The sequence below is a fragment of the Cavia porcellus genome, unplaced genomic scaffold (assembly GCF_034190915.1).
Source record: "Cavia porcellus strain 051 isolate PalLab524CR breed Dunkin Hartley unplaced genomic scaffold, mCavPor4.1 scaffold_49, whole genome shotgun sequence".
In the NCBI taxonomy this organism is placed as follows: Eukaryota; Metazoa; Chordata; class Mammalia; order Rodentia; family Caviidae; genus Cavia; species Cavia porcellus.
In genome coordinates this window covers 4,426,191-4,446,083 of record NW_026947532.1, presented here as the reverse complement: position 1 = coordinate 4,446,083, position 19,893 = coordinate 4,426,191, and the positions used below count along the sequence as shown (strand labels likewise).

The 19,893-nt window shown below is 54.6% G+C and overlaps 1 protein-coding gene across 5 annotated transcripts in view; it reads left to right on the top strand.

The window, feature by feature from the left end:
• Positions 1 to 19,893, top strand: part of Fubp3 (far upstream element binding protein 3) — a 42,944-nt gene that overhangs the window by 14,613 nt on the left and 8,438 nt on the right. For 4 of the 5 annotated variants that reach the window (XM_003470939.5, XM_013153489.2, XM_063244276.1 and 1 more), the window contains 9 exons: positions 7,624 to 7,657; positions 9,695 to 9,744; positions 10,136 to 10,207; positions 11,260 to 11,317; positions 13,115 to 13,277; positions 14,216 to 14,314; positions 16,403 to 16,507; positions 17,433 to 17,535; positions 19,036 to 19,136. In XM_003470939.5, coding sequence (XP_003470987.2) covers positions 7,624 to 7,657; positions 9,695 to 9,744; positions 10,136 to 10,207; positions 11,260 to 11,317; positions 13,115 to 13,277; positions 14,216 to 14,314; positions 16,403 to 16,507; positions 17,433 to 17,535; positions 19,036 to 19,136 — 785 coding nt within the window. The remainder of the gene's footprint in view (positions 1 to 7,623; positions 7,658 to 9,694; positions 9,745 to 10,135; positions 10,208 to 11,259; positions 11,318 to 13,114; positions 13,278 to 14,215; positions 14,315 to 16,402; positions 16,508 to 17,432; positions 17,536 to 19,035; positions 19,137 to 19,893) is intronic. The other variant, XM_013153488.3, reaches the window with a different exon arrangement.

The following is a 19,893-nucleotide window of genomic DNA, read 5'->3' as shown; positions in this document are numbered from 1 at the left end:
CTTGGCACCTTGCACAGGGAGGGCAGTGGTGCTTTGCCTCCTCCAGCATGGGGTCAGTGTAACAGTAAAACCACGGTCTGCTCCCAAGCGCAGGTCTCCCTGGTGAGCAGCGTCTCTGTCCGGTGCTTCCAGAACTCAAGTTCAGCATGTTCACACCTCGCTTGGCCTTCCTTCTCTGCGTCACAGAGCTGACCCTTAGGTGGGCGGCAAACAGGGCGCACCTACTGCTCGCACGTGGAGTGCGCTGGCCGGTACAGATGTGCGACTCTGATCTGTGCTTTGCGAACCCATTTGAAGGGACCGGCGTTCATCCGTACTGAGCAGCAGGCAGCAGCCCAGGGCTGACACGCCAGAACCCATAACCGCTCTGTGCGCCGCCGCTTTCCTGTGTGTGCACTCCTGGCACTTCGTGCTGCCTTTGGAGAGCAAATTCTCCAAACGGGAAGCACACGTGGCTACCCCTGCCCCTGGCACAGCCAGCCTCCTCCAGGAAGAAGGCAGAGCAGATGTACAGGCTTCACTGGATGCCCGGCCTCTGAAGAGCAGGACCTTCCCTCAGGCCTTTGATACTCTTCATAATAGTCTGATAAAGTCATTCTTGTTTCGTTTTGTTTTGTGTTTTGAACTTGGTATGTAGCCCAGGCTGGTTTCAAACTCCCAGCAGTGCTCCTGCCTCGGCCTTCAGAGTGCTGGGATTAGGGGATCGCTGGCGTGCATACCATGCCCAACCGTTACTCCCCTCCTGTGGAGTACTGTAAGGAAAAGTTTTCCTCTGTGGGTAAAATCAGGCTTGCCGCTCAGCAGGAGCCCAGGGACCCGTGTGGGCTGCCGCAGCCCGGCTATGTTCATTGTCGTCTAGAGTCAGTGAGGACAGAGCGGACGTGTGAGCAGCAGGTTGTGCTGGAGCCGGTGCCTGAGGTCCTGGCCACTGCGTGCCTCACAGTCCGGGGCTCTCATGTGAGCAGAGTCTGGAAAAGCCTAGAGGTGGAGCAGGACACAGGACACACAGGTCCCAGCGCTCCCCTCACTGTGGCAGCGGGGCTTTGTTTGGCTTGGCTGGGTGGTTTGGGACAGACGCTCCCGGATTGAGTTGTTAGCAATGTGACCTTTCCCACTCTGCTGTGAGCAGAGTTCTTTAACCTTTCCGAGGGCAAGGTCCAGTGCCCTCACTGCTGAAGGTGTTATCCAGGCCTGCTAAAAACATCGGCTTTGGGGGTAACCAGAAGGCACCTGAAAGCAGGGTTTATTTGGGGCGGTGAGGTTTGCAGGCGGGGGCCTGCATCGGAGTATCGAGCACGTGGATTTGTTGTGCTGTAGAGGGGACCTGCGGAGTGCAATTCAGAGCTGCCTGCTAGGGCCCATGTGGAGCCCAGAACCTGGCCCAGGGCCTGCTGCATGTCTTCCTGGCAAGGACAGCCCTTCTGCTGCCACCCAGCTTCCAGTTGAGTCGCTTTTACTATCAGCATCTGCAATGTTGACACCTACACTTCTAACAGTCTGGAGTGTGCCCCTGGCACTGCCCCCACTTGGGAATCCTGCCCTGCTCTCGCTGGCGCGTGCTCCCATCTGCCACCATCTGCCTGCTGCACTGGAGCCAGTCTGACCTGTTTGCGTCCTCTCATAGGGCGATGTGAGCTCCAGCTGCCGGAGCGGTGTAGATCTTTTCGCCCTGGCCGCCTTCTGCCTGGTGGGGCGGCTGCAGCTTCCTCCTGCAGAGCTCGGGGCTCCTGGCTGGGCACAGCTGCTGCTTCCCCTTCCCTTCCAGCCCTCCCCTCTCTGTGAGCCTCCCACCCACTTCACCTGGGAGCACTCAGTCACAGGCTGTCTGGTTGCACAGTGGCCCATTTGTCCCCTCCTCTGTTGTGCGGGGACTGGAGTCTCTGTGGCAGGGACCCCCGTTCCTGAGCACAGGGAGTGCAAGGAGGAGCGGCCCTGCCTGCCTTCTCACTGTGGCTGGCATTGGTGCTCACCTCTAAGGAGCGGGCACTAGATGGAGAGGACAGGTCAGCTCCACGTTGGCTGCCGCAGATTCACCACGGTGGGCATGCGGTTCCCTAAAGCCCTGGGCAGCAGGTAGTTGGGGCTACAGGAATGCCACCCACACAGGTGAGCCAGCGTGGCCAGGCTCAGTGTCCGTGGGCAGCTGCCCTCAGGCTTGTGTGCGCTTTCTCGGGGTCCTCACACTTGCTCAGCCTCGGTTAGGGAAGAGACACTGCTGTGCCTGACCAGTCTCCTGTAGCATGGCAGGGTTTCTCGCCTTGCTGTCCTTGGCCCTCAGAAGCCAGGTGACCTCGTGTTCACTCTAGAGCTGAGGGACACTGGAGAGGCCACCATGTCCCCTCAGCATTCCTCACAGGGCGTGCAGCCTCTGGGGTTTCTGCCTAGGACAGTCCGGGGGTGAGTGGGGCTTTCCCCCGCCAGGTGACTGTGACGCAGACCTGCCTCCCCCCCAAGGATGGCTTTGGTGCTCTTTGGTGTGGCACCGCATTGCCGAGGATTTGGCTCATTGAAACAGGGTCTCTGCAGGCCAGGCTGGTCTTGAGCTCTTTGAGATCCTCCTGTCTCAGTCCTCTAAGTGCTGACACACCAGTGGCTTCACTTTGTTTAACAGTGTTTTCCGAGGTGAAGGAAGATTTTTTTTGGGTGTACTATCAAATGAAATGCTTATAGGAAGATTAGAAGAAAACAGTTTTATAATCTTCTCAGGTCTTGTTTCAGCCCTCGTGGCATAGGGCAAAGAGAAGGAAAAAGCGGAGTGAAAAGGAAATGTTTTTGTCTGTTGATTTTTGGGGAGTGGACTGTTTTGTTTGTTTTTCTGTGCTGTGGGTGAGCCTAGACCCTGAACACTGAGCCATGCCCCCAGCCCTTTCGCTTCTATTCCTTGCTTTTGAGACAGATACTCATTGTATAGTTTATACCGGCCTTGAACTCAAGATCCTCCTGCCTCTGCCTTCAAAGGCTGGCATTACAGGCATGTGCCTCTGTGCCTAGCAGAAAGGTTGATAAGAGGGGTGAGAGCCAGCTGTTGCACACACGAGTGATCCCAGCTTCTTGGGCTGAGGCAGGAAGGGCTCAGGTTTGAGGGGAACCTGGTAAGTGAGGTGAGATTCTGTCCCAAAATAAAACTAAAAAAGCAGGAGATGAGGAGAGCTGGCAGCAACCAGGACCAGGATGGCTGCTGCTGCCTGGCCTGGGCCCACACTCTCCAGTGGTTGGCCTTGGGGAGGGGCAGTGGAAATCTGCGCTGCCAGTTCTCTCCTGTCGGGTGGCTACTGGAGGGTGCAGAGCAGTGGTGGAGCCCGATCCGGGCAGGAGAGGCGAGTTCATGCCCGAGCACTCGCCCTCAGGCTGCTGCGGGAGGCCTCTGTGTCTGCTGGCTCCTCGCCCTTCTTGAGCAGGTTCGAGGTCCTCAGATGGGGACTCAGTGACTCTTTGCTGCTGACTCGGGAGCTGAGTGGTGGTGGTGCTTGGCCGATGTGCGGAGTAGTGGATGTTTCCTGTGGGAATCCCATGCACAGTGCCTGGTCAGAGTGTGACCCCAGCTCATAGCCAGCACCGGCGTGGGCTTGGCCTCTCGGCCCAATGGGGGCGAGGGGTTCACGGGGATCTCTATGTTTTCAGAGCTCTTAGGGAGTAGGTTAGCCAGAGCAGCTTTCCACCTAGCTGGACATGAGTCACCCAAGCAGCTCTCTAAAACTGCCCTTGACAGCATGGGCTCTCCAGAAAAGGGTTTTGCAGTCCTACACAGCTACACACATACCTCCCATACGGCCCCCAGTTACACTCCTGAGTATTCATCCCTGGGAAATGAAAACATGATGTCCACATAAAATCCTCTCACAAACCTGTGGCAGCTGTGTTCATAGCAACCCCTCCCCAGGATGCATGTCCTTCAGCGGAAAAAGGGCCAAATGGCCCTGTCAGCTGTGCCGTGGAATATTACTGAGCAGGAAAAAGGAACTGGCAATGCAGTAGCAGCCTGGACACAGCTCCAGGAAGTCCACCGCATACAAAGGCCGGCCAGCACCTTGGGGTGCACAGTAGGTGAGAGACAGCAGGGACTGGGGTGGAGCCCTGAAGGGGGTCTGCAGGGGGGAGGAAGAGCACAGCGCAGTGGGAGCTGTGTGCTGCCGCCTGGAAGGGATGCCCAGTCACAGCCAGATTACAGCAGAGCTGGGGGCAACCCCAACTCTGCCAGTCGTCAGCTGTGCGATTCTGAGGAGGTGGCTTACTGTCTCCGAGCCTGTTCCTCACCTGTAAGCAAGAGTCACTGGCAGTCTGAGTACGTGAGTGACTTTCCATCCCAGCCCGTTGGTATACGCATATTAAAGCACAGGTGACCGCAAGGTGTGTGGAGTCCACGCCCCTCTCGTGTTGCATGGTTTTCTGTCATTTCCAAAGCGCCTTCTGACTCCCTGTCTTGGTTTTACCGGCTCACATCAAAGTGAGCCCATTGCTGCAATAGACGCTGTGGGGTCAGTGTCCTCTCACTAGCTGGAGTTAGTGTCCTGTGGCTGGCTGCTCCTGGGGCAAGGCCTCGGCCCTGCACTCTTCTGGGCTTCTGCATCCCAGCTCGGCCTCCTTTGGGTCTCAGCTTCTGGCGGGCACAGAGTGGCTCCTCCACGATTGCATCCCCAGGCCTGGCCCGGTGCTTGACACCTGCAGATCAGAGGGCAAGTTGATGCTGCTGAAGAGAGCAGGTGGCGGTGGCCTTGGGCACCTGATGGGGCTGCGGGGGCACCTGACTGCCAGGAGGAGCCACAATGTTGAGATAAACTTGAATTTTCTCTTGCTTTTGAAAAATAAATAATTTGCAAAATTAGTAACAGGCTACTTGCCAAGGGCCTTCAGGCTGAACTCTGGGAAGCAGCAAGACATAGGAAGCCTTTGTGTCACCCCAGCTCGCTGGGTGTCACCACCTCCGACAGGGCCTGGGAAAGTGTCATCCATTGCAGTAATCAGAGGCCACGGGACTCCTTTGGTGTAGGTTTGGCAGCTACAGAGAGTGCCACCCCTCGCTGGGCTGCTCACCTGTGCTGACCCGACCAGGGAGTGTGGGGCCAGTGGGTGACCCTTAGGGTTAGCCCCTATTGGAAAGCTGGCCTTGTTGCCCAGTAATAACTTCGGGAGAAGAAAAAGGAAAGGCGTTTTCCTTCTTCCCTCATATCTCTGGGCACTGACTGGTTTGGGGGTTTTTTCTTTTTTTTTTCTTTTTTTTTTTTTTTTTTTGAGCATTATTGAAATTGGCAAAGGAGTACTCTTTGGGAAAGATTTGGTATGTTGTGGGGTGACTCGTTCTCTGTGAGAACCATTTTGCAGGCGCAGCGCAGCGCAGGCAGCCTCTCATTATGTTGCATGCAGGATAAAGGCACCCGCCCCGTGCCGTGGCTGTGCTAGAATTGAGCTAAGGGACTTGGGAAGAGGATGAGGCCTTGGTGGCCAGCTCGCACAGTTAGCAGGAGGTTAGCAGGGCTGATTTTATTCAGCATTTTCCTCCTTTGCAGTAAAATGACTGCACTTACCATGAAACTGAACTTGCTGGGTTTTCCTGGGGCCTCCTGCCTCACCCATCCCCCAGGAGGATGGAGGAGAGGTCCTGCTCCAGGAGCTGGACACGCCTTTGCCGTGTGAGCTGGGGTCTCTCATGGCTGTGCTGATTTTCAGGTTTTGGCACCAAATGTCACCTGTCCTAGGGGAGGGGACTTAAGCCTTGGGGCACAGCGTGCACCTGGTTTGATTTCTCTCCTGGGTGGCATGGCCCTCTGCAGTCCCTCTCTGTGCACAGTTTTACTGCCCATCTCCCTGTGCACCTGGCCCTTGCCTTCGAAGAGCGGAGTGTAGAAATGGTATTGTTACAGTGTATGCTTTGTCAGTGGGAAGGAATTTGCATGTTGATGGTGAGTGCAAAATTGCAAATGCCTTCTGAGCAGAGGTCCTTGCTTGTCCCCCTGAGTCTCATGGGGGCACTGCCCTCCGCTCTGTTCCTGCAACTCTGCTGAGACTGCCGAATCTGAAGGTTGCGGGCTGTTTACTGGCTCTGACCTAGCCAGCGGTGGCCAGGGGCCTGGTTGGTGGGCGGCTCTGCTTTGGCTTCCTGGTCCTGGACGTCCAGCGCCAGGGTCGTCAGTGGATCTTTTACCTCTGGAGGATGAGTCCTGAGGCAGGCGGGGGGTTGCGTTTGACCCACAGGTGAGCTGCCTCGGTATCTCTGTGTGTTGGGCTTCTTTCCTATGCCCTCAGTGGTAGACCGTCCTCCTCTGGGTGAGGCGTGGCCTGTCCTAAGCTGGAGAGAGTTCAGTTTTGGAGTGAAATGGAAATCTTGAGCACACTCTATCCCAAGCAAGAGCATTTGTTATATTCAAAGTAGGTATGCAAGAAGAACATTTTAAAAGTCAGAAAACAATTCCCTTATCCCTGAGATAAGCAGATTAACGTATATAGTGTCAATATTTTGACTGTAGACCATTATCTTGCTATTGATCCAGAAGGAGTACGCAGGTATAATTTCAGCAAGCTTAGTAGCTCTGCTTACTTTTGCTAGTATTGTTTCTGTGTGCTTTTTCATCTCTCAGAATGTCATGATCTGCGTCTGTGCTTTTGTCTCTGATCTGCTGCTGTCCAGGCTGAATGACAGGACTGTGTCTGAACAGGAAGAGCAGGGGAGCTGTGTATTTCCTGTGTCAGACCTCTGCTCTCTGTCCTGAAGTTGATGCGATGGGTCCTTTCCAGCTTACCTCTTGTTTGTTCTTTAATAATTTTCTTCAGAACTGTGTATTCGAATGCTCTTTTTAGCATCTTGAAAGGTGCATTCAGTTCTTTGCAGTATGTTTGGGGTTTGTACTTATTTATTGTCGGTTGACTATATTTCCTGAGCTGTGTGTTTCAAAAGAGAAATGCCACAGAATCATTTTTGCTGGTGGCTGGTGAAGGAGACACTCATCAATAGCTGAAAGAGGAGAAACTGGAACAAAAAGCGTAGCTAAAGTGGTTTTGTGGGAATGTGATTACAGAGTCCGTTTTAATAATGAGAACCTGCTTGGCGCTGTTGTCTCTGTGAAATGGGCTTGAGAGGCGGCTGTGCGTTCTTAACGTCCACTGCGTGCAGATCGGAGCCGTGGGCCCGGCTGGGGAGGAGGCGGTGGGGGCTTCTCCCCCGGCCACCAGGAACATATGTGCATGTTCTTAGGAACTACAGCTGCCGCGGAGCAGCCTCTAACAATGCTTCCGAGGAGGTTAAATCTTCTCATTTGTTTTTAAAAGCGAGTGAAGAAGCCCTGTCCTCCGGCTCTCCATTGAGTTGGGGTCCCAGGCAGGAGGGAGGCAGGAAGTGGAGGGATTTGGCAGGCAGGATTTTCTCCCAGGCTGCTCAGCATGTGGACACCCGGATCGATTTCTTATCCTGCGTTCAGCTGGACGCTGGACTATAGGCTGTGTTGATGGCGACCTCCCCTCCGGTTTCATATCATGTAACGCATTCATTGCAGCCACTGAGCCTAAATTACTGTTTGCTTTCTTCCTGCCTAGCTCTTCTCCCCCTGAAATGGTAAGAACTCGTGTAAGGATGAAGTTAGTTTATCCGTGCTAATGCTTTGATTTTTCTTTTCTCTTTTCTCTTTGCCACAGTAGGTAACCAGTTAGGGGCCTTGGTACATCAAAGGTAAGCAGTGGGTTATGTTTTATTATTTATTGATCATTTCTAATTGTTTATTGATCGGCCATCTGTACTGGAGTGTTAGGAAGTCAGAGGTTGGGAGTGTGAGAAACCACGGGCTCCGTTTCTCTGAGCCTTTCCGAGACATGCGAGCCCAGGAAGGGGGCGGGAGAAGGAAGAGACCTTGGGAACGGCCCGGGGTGCAGCGGTTCCCAGCACCCTGAGTGCTGAGCCGCTTAGGCTTCTGGTGACACACAGTTAATTTTAAAGGAGAGAGGGAAACATTGTCCATCCAGTGTCAGGGTTTTGCCCGTGGCTTACGAGCCTTGAACACCTTCCATCCAGAGCGTGAGGCCCTGGAATCACAGAGCACTCCAGGTGCTGAATGCCAGCTCCCTGGCCACTGGGACATGCAGCGCCTCAGCCGGCACCGTGGTCCTCCGCCTCTGTCTCCCCTCACAGCCTTCCACTGACTGTGCATAAAGATGACTGAGCGGTTAAAAAGCCAGCCTGTGACACAGGCTAGTTGTTGTCACAGTATCGTCCTTAAAAGGGGGATGGGGCTCTGTGCTGGTTTCTTTCTCATGAGGTCACAGCTCTGTCCTCTGCATTCTACGTGAATTCTGGCAGAGTTTAATAACCAGACATCAGCTAACCAAAACATTTATCCCAGGCTTAATTAATTAATTAAAATAATGTAAATGAGGCTGCTAGCATCAGGCCCTGGATTTCCTGTCACACCATAGCAGGGCATTAACTTCCCTGGTGACAGTGCTTGGTGCCTTAGACAGCCTCAGCCTCCCCTTTAAAAAGGGCCCTTCCTTCCAGGAAGCCCACAGCAGTCACCTCGGGATGTCCTTTTCCCAGAGAGCCTGCTTAGGGTCCCAGAGGCCTGGAAACTGCCCAGTGCGGTGCCTGGAAGGCCTGTGGTCAGTCCCTAAGTGCCGTCTTCTGAGAGGAGACAGCTCGTGTGACACACAATGGGAGCGGCAGCCGGGCCTCCACACCAGGCTGCTGTCACCTGCAGGGCAGCCAAGGCACACAGGCTGACAGCCCCTGATGTCTGCTGCGAGGTGTCAGGCCGCAGGGCTGACTTGGGGCGAGGGCGTGCGTCCCCAGAGAGCCAGCAGAGCCAGCCCTGTTGCACACGGGCTGGGTACGTGAACTGCACGAGGGAGACTGTTTGATCCCGTCACAGTGACGGAGTGGCAAATGCTGTTTACAGGGCTGCATTGTTTCTAAGTGCCGCACTTTCCCGAAAACTGTGCACTTTATTCAGTCCTCATGATGGGTAAAAATCCAGCTGTGTGAGAGATGTTTAAAAATGCTTGCTTTTTTTTAAAAAAAAACTACTTGCATTTAGCTTCCTCCCAAGTTAAATGTTTAGATTTAATTGCTTTCTGGGGTGTTGGGCAAATTGGATATTGTCCAGAGTACAGTGTATGGCAAATTTGAAGGTTTGCTTGAAAGAGCCAGTGCAGTAGTTTAAAAGAAAGCAAAGACACAGAATGGACAAGCTGGTGGTTAGTGGACTGGTTCACAGGTGAGGGAGGTGTCCCCCCTCCTGCTCACACCGAGTAGGCCCCTGTTGGGTGCTCGTTCCCTCAGAAGCACCTCACCTACAAGATGCAGATAAATTGCGGGGAGGCCGGGAGGGAAGCCATCCTCTGGAGAGGACTCCTCGGACTCCAGAGGACCTTTAAGGTCCTGTGGATGATGGCTCAGGTGCCAGGGAGGACCTAGTGAGGGGTAAACCAGGCAGCCGGGAGCAGCTGTGCGAGGCAGCGGCAGCTCCTAGGGGAGGTAATGATTCAGAAAACCCAGCAGTTTCCTCCTCTGATGGGAGAAGATGGAGGCTTGCTCTTTTCAAGGAGCAATTGCCAGGGGCTTCATTAGCTAACATTACCAAGGTTGGCAGTTTATTGGTCTGCCAGCATCACTTATTTCAAGTCTGACAACATCACCAGCACGAGAAATTTGAGAATCTAAAATAGCTGTGGAATTTTTTATTCTACAATTTTTCCAAAATGTTTTTGTTTTTAGGGCGGTCATAACGGAAGAATTCAAAGTGCCGGATAAAATGGTTGGGTTCAGTAAGTATCTGCCTTACCCTCACTTTCCCTCGCTGCTGTCTGTCCTGTTTGCTCTGATCTCTCTCACGTAAGCCTTAGCCATAGCCATAGCCATAGTCGGAAACTTCTCGCATGCATTTGCACAGCCCTGAGTGCTGCAGGTCTCTCTGGCCACAGGAGAGCCCTGAGTGCAGGGCAAGGATGCGCACCCCATCCTTTCCTTCCTCGCTGGCCTCTGTCTGTCCACTGTGTTTCACGGGTGCCTGTGGGGAGTGCGTGTGGGCTTGCAGAGACCAGCTTGACTTGTTGTGAGCTGCGAGCCATGTGTAATGTTTGCTGAATTCATTAAGCTATATGTGCGTGGTTTAGTGTAAGCCGGAGCTGTGTTCTGATCCTGTTCAATTTGTTTCAGTTATTGGCAGGGGAGGTGAGCAGATTTCACGGATTCAAGCAGAATCTGGTTGCAAAATTCAAATTGCTTCAGGTAAGATTTCTTTCTCACAGATCTCAGTTCAGTAGAAAGCCATATTTTGCAAATGTTTCCAGCCTCAGTACTCTCGCTCGTCCTCCGAGGTCTGGGGTGTAGGTGAGTATCGGGGCGCTGCCAGTTCTTTGTGCTTCTGGAGTTGGCTCCCGCAGGGGCACTGGAGCAAAGCCGTGACAGGCTGCTGCCTAGGGCTGCGTTTTCTGCACCAGAATGTTACGCCAGGCAGAGTGGGGCCTTGGGAGTCCCCTGGCTTTGGGGTCACTCTTGGGGACTGCACACTGGCTCCCCTGGATGAGACCATCCCACCCACCCCTTTGTGGAGAGAGGACAGCTTCGGGTTCTGGCCAGACCAGGCTGTCAGACACACTTCTAGCAGGGCCAGCGTGGCCTGTGTGGTACAGAGAGACAGATTGAAGAGCAGTTTTTATTTTATTTGCACTTTTATCATCTTACTTGAGTTTCACATTTTTGCAGTGGGAAGGAAGGGGCCTGGGAATACTTGGTTAGAAACATGTTTGTCATTTTACAAAATATTCACTAGAGTGTCTCTAAGGCAGTAACTGCTACTAGTTGTTTCTCTTTTCTGAGGAAAGGTTTTTGAAAAGCAGCCTTTTGGAACCGAGAGCATCCCGCATGCTGTGGGGAAGGAAGGTTTGCATCTCTGTCAGACGGCCAGGGCCAGTCACAGACAGTGTGGCTGGGCTCGGGGGACAGGCGTGTGGCCACCAGGGATCGGCTCTGACGTGCTGCCCCCGGCTCCTTACTGGTGTGCCTCAGAGTGGTCTGTAGCAGAGAAGCCAGGGGCCAGCACCATTGGTGGCCCTGGGGGTACTGAGGCCGGGGCCAGGGCTTAGGACCAGCCACAGCCCTCTGCTGCGTCCTCCTGACTCCCCAGCAACTCGTTTCTCCTCTGAGAACAGCTTGAGTTCTGTCCCCGGCGAGGCGAGCTGTCTTTGGGGGACCGGGCCCGGAGAGCCAGTCTGTGCCAGGCAGAGCCCCACTGCCTGATGCCCACCAACAACACCTCATCTTCTTGGTTCTTCTTGTAGAGAGTTCTGGGATTCCAGAGAGGCCCTGTGTACTTACCGGAACCCCAGAAAGTATTGAGTAAGTTTGTTTTATTTACTTTTTCCTTTCACTCTTCTTCCTCCTTCCCCAAGTGGGGAGATGTGGAAGGGCAGAATGGTGACCAAACCCTCAGCGGTCTGTGCTGCAGCCTGGCCGCCCAGCAAAGGCTCCTGTAGGAAAAGGCTGGGAGGTCGCCACACCAGGGGAACTTTTCTGTCACCTTCCTGAGGTGTTGCCTCTCTCCCTCACCCTGTGGAGCGCCTCTCAGCTGTCCTAACATCTCCCCCGCAAGCGAGGCAGGGTCTGCTTGGGCATAGATGTCTGCCCACCCGAGGGTGCTGACTGGCTTCCTCCTTCCTGTTAGCACCCCTTTCCTGGGCAGGCTCAAGAGGGCTGCAGAGGCCTGGCCCAGGTGTCCTGTTGGGGCTGAGCCTGTTATCCTCCGGACATTAGCCAACCCAATAAATCCTTCGTGCGTGGTCTTGCTCTGCTCAGAGGGCTTCATGGACCCCCCAAAGGGCTCTTGACCTCAGGGCCCTCGTGCTGGTCCTAAAATGGGCATTGCCCCTCTGGGTGCCACGCGCGTAGAGCTGCGTGCCGGATGCAGGTGCTCTGACCCCGGAGCCTCCCGAGAAGGGCTGTTCCGACTCTAATCACATCCCCACCCACCCCACCCCCGTCCTCCTCTCATCCCTTGAATGGCACTACGTATGGGACAGGGCGCTAATATTATGTCTGGCTCACTAGGTACGGTTGTTTTATTGTTTCTGTTTCTCAGGAAGTCTAGATGAGTTTAAATTCTCTTGTTCTGCTGCAGCATTGCAAGTGGTGAACCAGAATAAATACTGCTAGCAGGTGTGCGTGAGAGGGCAAACGGGATGGTTTTGCTGGAGTCCAGGCGTTTCTTTCTTCCAGCACAGGTTAATCTAGTGTGCTAGCAAAATATTAAAAAGCCTCTGTATCTGACAAGCTACGTGGAGTGATTCCCTGCGCAGAGACTACAAAGGCAGCATCTGTGTCCTGTCTCTCCCTCCTCTCTTCTAGCTCTGCTAACATTCCTGCTTCACACCAACCCAGGCAGCGGGCGATGGGATCACAACTTGGGGGGAGACACTGTTTTCTCCAGGGAGTGTGTAGCAGCCCATTGAAGGACTGAGTTTTTCTCTGTCAAAGGCATCAAAATATAGATGACATACAGTGATTTAAAGGAGAAATTTTGCAAATAACAGCCAGGAAAGATTCTGGTGCAGAAAAGGGAAGAAACTGGCCCAACAGATGACATGGGTGGGCTGGGCACACTGTGGCCGCTGGACGGTTTCTCTCCTGACACTGGCATGGGAGGCTCAGGATCCTGCTGGGCTGCACGGAGCAGGTGTCCGTGAGTGGGCGCCAAGTGGGCTGGCCACCCTGGTGTGGACGTCAGGGCAGTCTCATGGGGAGTGGGGTCCGACAGTGACTACTAACCCTGGCTTTCTTCCTTCCGCCTCTCACTGCTCTCTCACCTGCCTTTCTAAACAAACGCATGGGGTGTGCTGATTCTGCGAGAGTTAACCGGGTTGGGGAAGAAGCAGGGAAAGAGGATGATGTCCCTGTCACCAGAGCAGCCAGCATTTAGCCGGAGGCAGCCACTCTTTGGGGGATGTGAGCGGGCACAGGTGAGGCTCCGCAGAGCAGCGGCTTCCGACTTGCAGCTCGGGGAGTGGCACACGGCAGAGAGGCTCCGGGCTTTTGGGCAGAGCTGGAACTGGCTGGAGCACGCCCTGACGCCTCCTGCACTCCTCCCGTGGACCAAGGTGTTCAGTGCTAACCCTGCTGTGGTTCTTCTCCCTCCCAAAGACAAGCCAAGCGGCTCCTGGGCCAGATCGTGGACCGCTGCCGGAATGGCCCTGGCTTTCACAGTGACGCAGAAGGCAACAGCACGGTTCAGGAGATTCTCATCCCTGCGTCTAAAGTGGGCCTGGTCATCGGGAAAGGAGGAGAGACCATCAAGCAGCTGCAGGTACGCCAGCCCCACAGCCCCAAGCAGTGGTCTAACTGAGCTCCCGTACTCCATCCCACTCGGACCCTGTGAGCTCTCAGCACCAGGCTCTGCTTGGCACGCTGCACCCCAAGTGACATCATCACTATGGGGGCAGTGCTGGAGTAGGGTGCTTGGCCCGCCACGCCCCTCATCACCTTGCGCTGGTCTTGGAGAGGACGCCTGCCTCTGGCAGAGCTGGTGTGACACCCAAGGTTTCACTGCTGTTGCTCGGTGTGTGCTCCAGGATGCCTCAGCTAGGGCACCAGGGTCCAGGCACATTTCCGAGCTTAATATCCCTGACAAGGTCTGGGCCACATGAGTGACCACACTTGGTGACAGAGTGGCTGGAAACAGGTGTCTGTGAGTTGTTTCTAGCGCTGCCACATTAGCTGGGCACACGTCTGGACTTCTGAGCTTTGGGGCACTGCGGGTGCAGGGGAGTGGTGAGTCTGGCTGTGGGACGCGATTGGAAGCCCAGTCCTGGACCATAGAAGACGGTCTCCTTGGGGACCCCAGCACTGAGGACTTGGGGTCCGGAAGTGAGTTTCAGCCTCCTGCCAGTAGGCCCTGGCGCTGTGGCAGCCTGCCCAGGAGCCCCTTGTGCTGCAGTGTGGCGGCCTGCCCCCACAGTGGGCTTGTGGGGAAGAAAGCACTCCACATCGTGTAGGCTGAATGGGGCTCACTGATGCTGGGTATTCTGGGCACTGGACCCAGAGGAGGGAGAACTGTTTTTGGAAAACCATTTTGAGTTCCGTTTGGCTATTGTCTCGCCAACCTATCGTGTGGTTCCCAGAAGCCAGCTCCACAGGCCAGGTGGCACAGCCACAGTGGCTGTGATGGGTGGGGCCCCGGTGCATGAGGGACGGGGCCCAGCCATCCCACGTCCCTGACAGTAAGGGCTATGCTGGTCCCCACAGGAGCGTGCAGGGGTGAAGATGGTCATGATCCAGGATGGCCCGCTGCCCACAGGCACAGACAAGCCTCTCCGCATCACTGGGGACCCCTTTAAAGTGCAGGTAGGGAAGATGCTGGGGCAGTGGGTCCTGGGTGTGGGGCTGTCCCCTGGTGCTGGTCTGGGCTTGCATCTCACATCCTGAGACGTGTGCTCCCCCTCAGCAGGCCTGGTGATGCCGGGAACACTGCTCCCTGGCTTGGAGCCACACTCAGATTGGAGAAGAGCTCGGTCCTTTGTCTCCACTGGGCATGTGTCCCATGCTCAGTCGTGGCATGAGTAGGTGGACCTCCAGGTTGTGTCCGTAAGGGCACTGGCTATGGTCACCGGCGCCGGTCAGGTTGGCCCCAGGTCGTCTGCTGTAGCACTGCCTTGGGTTTCTGATCTGGTCCCTCTCAGCCCACCCCGGCCCATCTGAGGCAGTGCAAGGTGGACACAGGCCAGAGCTATGTGAGCACGCTGTGGCCTCACACAAGCCTCTGTGCCTGAGGCCTTGGCCTTCACCCATCCACCCTCCCCCTGCCATCCGGAGTGCGGATGGGCTACACCTATCCTCGTGGAAGGCGAGGGCTCCGCCTGCCGCCCACCTCCCCTGGCTGCATCAGAGCCGCTCCACAGTGCGAGCTTGGAGAGCTGGCCAATATCCACCAGCCGGTGGCTTTGGAGCCCTGGGGCTTCTTGGCCTCCTTGGTCTGCTGAGCTGGTTGTGATCCACTCATGAGTGTAGGACTGAGGGCGCTGGTGAGTGGGCTTCCTCGGGCCTTAGAGATGTGACTCCTCTCCTTCCTCCCCATCGTCACATTTAAATGGGGTAGGGGTGCTTTTAGGAAATTAGATTGCAGAGCAGGGCATGGTGACACACCCCTGCACACCCACTCTGGGAAGCTAAGGCAGAAAGATCATAAATTCCAGTCCTGCCTGGGGAACTAGCAAGACCCTGTCTCAAAATTTAACAAAAGGGCGTAGGTGCAGTAGCGTAAAGGCTCTGGATCCAGCCCCCAGGACGGCCGGAGTTTTAAAAGGTCAGGTTGTCAGGCTGCGCTGAGTCCAGCTGGCTGCTCCCCATTACAGCTCGTGGGCCCCACTATTGTCAGGCCCTGGAGCCCCTGCGGAGCATAGGAGAGGCCTGTGGTGTCTGCCCTGCAGCCCTCTCCAACACAACTTGGGCTCGTGTCCTGCAGGGAAAGTGCCGAGCAAAAGTGTCCTCTGGACACTTGGGACTGCGTAAAATAACAATAGCCCAAGATTTTTCAGCATTTTTTAATTTCAAAACTGCATATTCACTTTATTTGGCAGAAGTAATTTCCCACGTTGAGGTTGTTTTTCTCTCCCCAGCTTTTAGGAAGAACTTAGGCTGTGTAGACAGTACAGTGAACCACCGCGTGCCCTCAGCTGCTCGGCGCCCTGCTGAGAGAGTTTTCCTCTACCGTTTATCATAAGCAGACACTGTAACATTTCACTCCAAGCTCTAGGAAGATCCAGACCCAATCCCCAGTGCCAGGCCTGGGAAAGAGCAGTGCCTCCCTGTCATCAGCCCATGTCCAGTCCATGCTCCGTTCTCTACCTGTCCTTGGGCTCTGGCTGCTGTTCAGGTCGGTTGCTGGTTTTTTTGCAGAGCCATCGCTCGGCCCCAGCTCCCGTGCTGCCTGTGGCACTGTACACTGCACGCCTGGCTTTAGACCCCAAGTGCGGCAGTCGTGGTAGGGGGACAGGATGGAGACGCTGCCTCAAATGTATCAGATCCTGGAGGCAGGCAGTCTTGCCAGCATTGGCAGCCTGCTTCTGTCCCCAGCCAGTTGTACTGACGCATGGCCTCTGTGAGGCCGCTCCTGGGGTCTTGTCACCTCGCTGCCCTCAGCCACCTCCTCCAGAAGGGGACTTGTGGCACAGCAACCTTATTTGACCACAGGCAGCTGTGCTGGCGCATCGTGACTTGAGAGCTGGGCTCTGACTGCATGGGCCTCTGGGCCACCTGAAGAGCTCGTTGTCCAGGATCTGGCATCTGCAGCCCTCACTGGTCATAAGCACTGTGCTGACTTAGCTCCCCCCAGCTGGGTGCCCTCTGAGTCTGAAGCCCGCTTTGGGAGGGTTGTAGCTCAAGCTCCACCTGGTGCAGTGAGACCCTTGATGGCTCGTGTTTGTGTTTACACAGCAAGCAAGAGAAATGGTCCTAGAGATCGTCCGAGAGAAAGAGCAGGCTGACTTCCGGGGCGTGCGTGGCGACTTCAGCTCCCGGCTGGCAGGAGGCAGCATAGAGGTACGCTCGAGTCCTGTGCAGTTTTGGGTCACCCTTCTCGGAGTGTCCTGACCCTGAGCGGGTTAGCTGGCTATCCTCGAGTCTGGGAAACTCCGCACAGCCCGCTGCATGAAGGACACGGTCCCTTCCCCTGCCTGTGGGGTTCGGATCTGAAGGCAGGCTTGCTGCTTCGGGGGAAGACCAGAGTCTAGCTTTCCGAAGTGATCTGCTATCACAGTGCCTGGAGGCCCACTTCGCAGAGGAGGTGTCCTTCATCTGATGCACGCCACATCGCAGGTGGCCTTGCAAACAGGGCCCAAGAGCAGTGAGCCGGCCACAGAGACATCTGGACCAGGCAGACGGGACAGGGCTGGGGAGGGAGCGTTCCTGTGGGGTGGTCAGAGCCAGGTAATGGAGACATTTGGTGTAGAGCCCAGTGGTTTCCGGCCCTGGGAAGGTGTTCGGTGCCAGCACAGTTACCAGTTGTCCCTGGCGGACTCATGGCCGGGTGACAGGTGGTGTTGTACTGTTTTTTACTACAGTGCAAAAGATGAAGAAAGCAGGAGGGATCGTTGATATATCAGTGTGTGTGGTGTAATTGGACTTCATTTTATAACTTTTGATCAAAGCTTAGACTTACTTGATGAATATTTCATTGTCAAGAACACAGTCATTACCAGTATTGTTCCTTGGGAAAACACCTTTATTATGTTTATAGAATTGTACTGTTGTGGGCGGGGGATTTAGCTCAGCGGCATAAGCGCCTGCCTTGTAAGCAGGTAGTCATGAGTTCGATCCTCGGTACCGATAAAAAGGAAAAAGACAAAAAAAAAAAAAAAAAGAATTGTACTGTTGTGAAAACCAAATTATCTTTTTTTTTAAATGTCCTTTTAAAAAATGACAGATTTAAGAATGCTCTGATGAGGTTTTGTTTCTCTGTACTTAGGTGTCCGTGCCTAGGTTCGCTGTCGGGATCGTAATAGGAAGAAATGGGGAAATGATCAAAAAGATCCAGAATGATGCTGGTGTGAGGATTCAGTTTAAACCAGGTTGGTGTTGGTGATTCTCGAAGTGCCATAGTGGAAGGAACCGAGGGCTTTGTTAGAAGCCTGTGTGCCCTGCTGTGTCCTGTCTCCCTCCCGTTACAGCCTTCTGTCACCGGGGTTTCTTCTCTTCTTGGCTGGACGCACTGGCCCTGTCATCTTGCACCCGCATCCAGTGGTGCCTCAGTTCACAAACCAAATTCGCTCCGCGGTTCTGGCTGCAGGATCCAGCACTTAGCATCCAAATTGCGAACCAAATTCAGCCCAAGATTCTGGTTGCAGCCAAAGGCGGAGCGTAGGGGTAGGGATAGAGGAAGGGCTGTGGTTTGATGGAACGAATTCTGCCAGCAGAATGTGGAAAGACGAGTTTGTAAACCAAGGCACCACTGCCCTCCAGCGAAGGCTCTTCTGCTTTTCCCTCATGGACAGTATAGCGCCTCCAGTTTGTGGTTTTCCTAAACAAAGATGTTTTTTTAAAAATCGTGTATTGGTTTGATTTTATACAGAGATAATTTAACCCTAAGAAAGGATAAACATCCTAGAGGAGGTTTGTTTGTGTTTTGTGGTACTGGGGAATTGAACCCTGGACTTTTGCACTGATCTGTATTTCCCACCCCCATGCCCCACATCTGTCTCTTTCTTTCCCCTTTTAGACCGTCTTGCCTAGTTACCTAGACTGGGCTCAAGCTTGGGATCCTCTTGCCTCAGCCTCCCACAGTGCTGGGATTATAAGCAAACACCACAATGCCTAGTTCTTTAAATTATCTCTCTTTTTTTTGTACTGGGGATCAAACTCATGAGCACAAGCGCTTATGCCAGTTATGCCGCTGAGCTAAATCCCTAGCCCCTATATCTAATTTTTTAAGAGGAAAAAAAAAACTGATACAAAATTTCACATCAAGACAATAGAATAGGGCTGGGGATTTAAAGTGGCATAAGCGCCTGCCTTGCAAGCAGAAAAAAAAAAAGACAATAGAAGAGTAACAATGGTTAGTGCATTATACAGTTAGTGTTACTTTGAAACAGTTGCTTAGATTAGTAGATGCAGAGGTGAAAAATGGATCGAACAATATAAGCACAAACCTTTTCAGTGAATTAATAAAAATTAGTGTAAGTCTCTCATATGTTTATATTTTTTTCTTTAAATTTTATAAACTTCCTTCTGTGGGAGAAATTTCCTCATTGTGTATATTGTCTTCATCCCCCAAAGAGAGAGAATCTGCGAGGAGGACTCTTTAGAGCTGCCTGCCTTACCTCCATTCACTTTCCCTTGGCCGCCTGTGTTGAGTCTTGCGTTCTCTGTGGCTGTCTTCTTAAAATAGCTGTACCTGGCCTTGCATAAGCACTGAGTGCTGACCTGAAATAGGGAAAAGAAAGACGTGATCGCGCCGTCCTGCCTTCCCCCTGCTCCACACGCAGGTCCGGCCTCAGTGCTGGGCGCTCCGTCAGCCTCGGCCCCTCCGCGCCCTGGGCTTCCTTAATCCTACTTCTCTCCCTGCTCTGCAGATGACGGGGTGAGTCCGGAGCGAGCAGCGCAGGTCATGGGCCCCCCGGACCGGTGTCAGCACGCAGCGCACATCATCAACGAGCTGATCCTCACGGCCCAGGTGGGTCCACAGCTGTGGTCTGCCTGTCCCCTGTAGACCAGCGTGCCAGGCAGCAGTCACCTGCCTACCGGCCTTTGTGGAACCAGGGACAGCTCTGGGACCCTCCAGAGCCCTGGCGCCTCCTCAGGCACCCTGTGCGGTCTGTCTTCGGGCCACACAGCTGGGGTGACTCCCCTCCCCACCGTGCCGTGCTGGGGCTGCGGTGCTGGCTGGGGAGGGGATGCTGTCTCGGGAGCACCTGGCGCTAGCACAGACAAGACTCATTAGGTTGGCGGCAGACTCAGCCTCGCCTTGGGACCCGTGCTGCCGAGTGTCCCTGCAAGGCCCCGAGATCCTTGTCAGAGCTGCAGGGAGGGTGTCCTGAGGGAGCTGAGCGGTGGTGTAGGGGCTTGGGTGGCACCCTTTGCAGAGTGCCGCCACTGCTGAGTGGGAGAGGGCTGGCTATGTGTGCCGGTCCCCAGCGTGCGAGCTTCAGCCCCACCCCTCCGGTGCCTGCTTTACTTGTCTGTTGTCTCGCGTGAAAGCGGAGCTCAGGGAAAGTGCTCTGGCGTCTGCTCCTGCTGGCTCTGACTGGGTGGCGTTCAGTTTGCCTGTCCCAGCATGCTGGACTCTGCCAGGCATCTCCTCACTGCGGGAGCCACGCACCCGCATCCCTTAGCATGAAGGAGCCTGTGGCGTGGCCAGGTGTACGCGCCATGTGTGGCAGGTTTGGCATCTCGGGGCCCCAGAGCAGCACAGCAGCCAAGCTCCCTCAGCC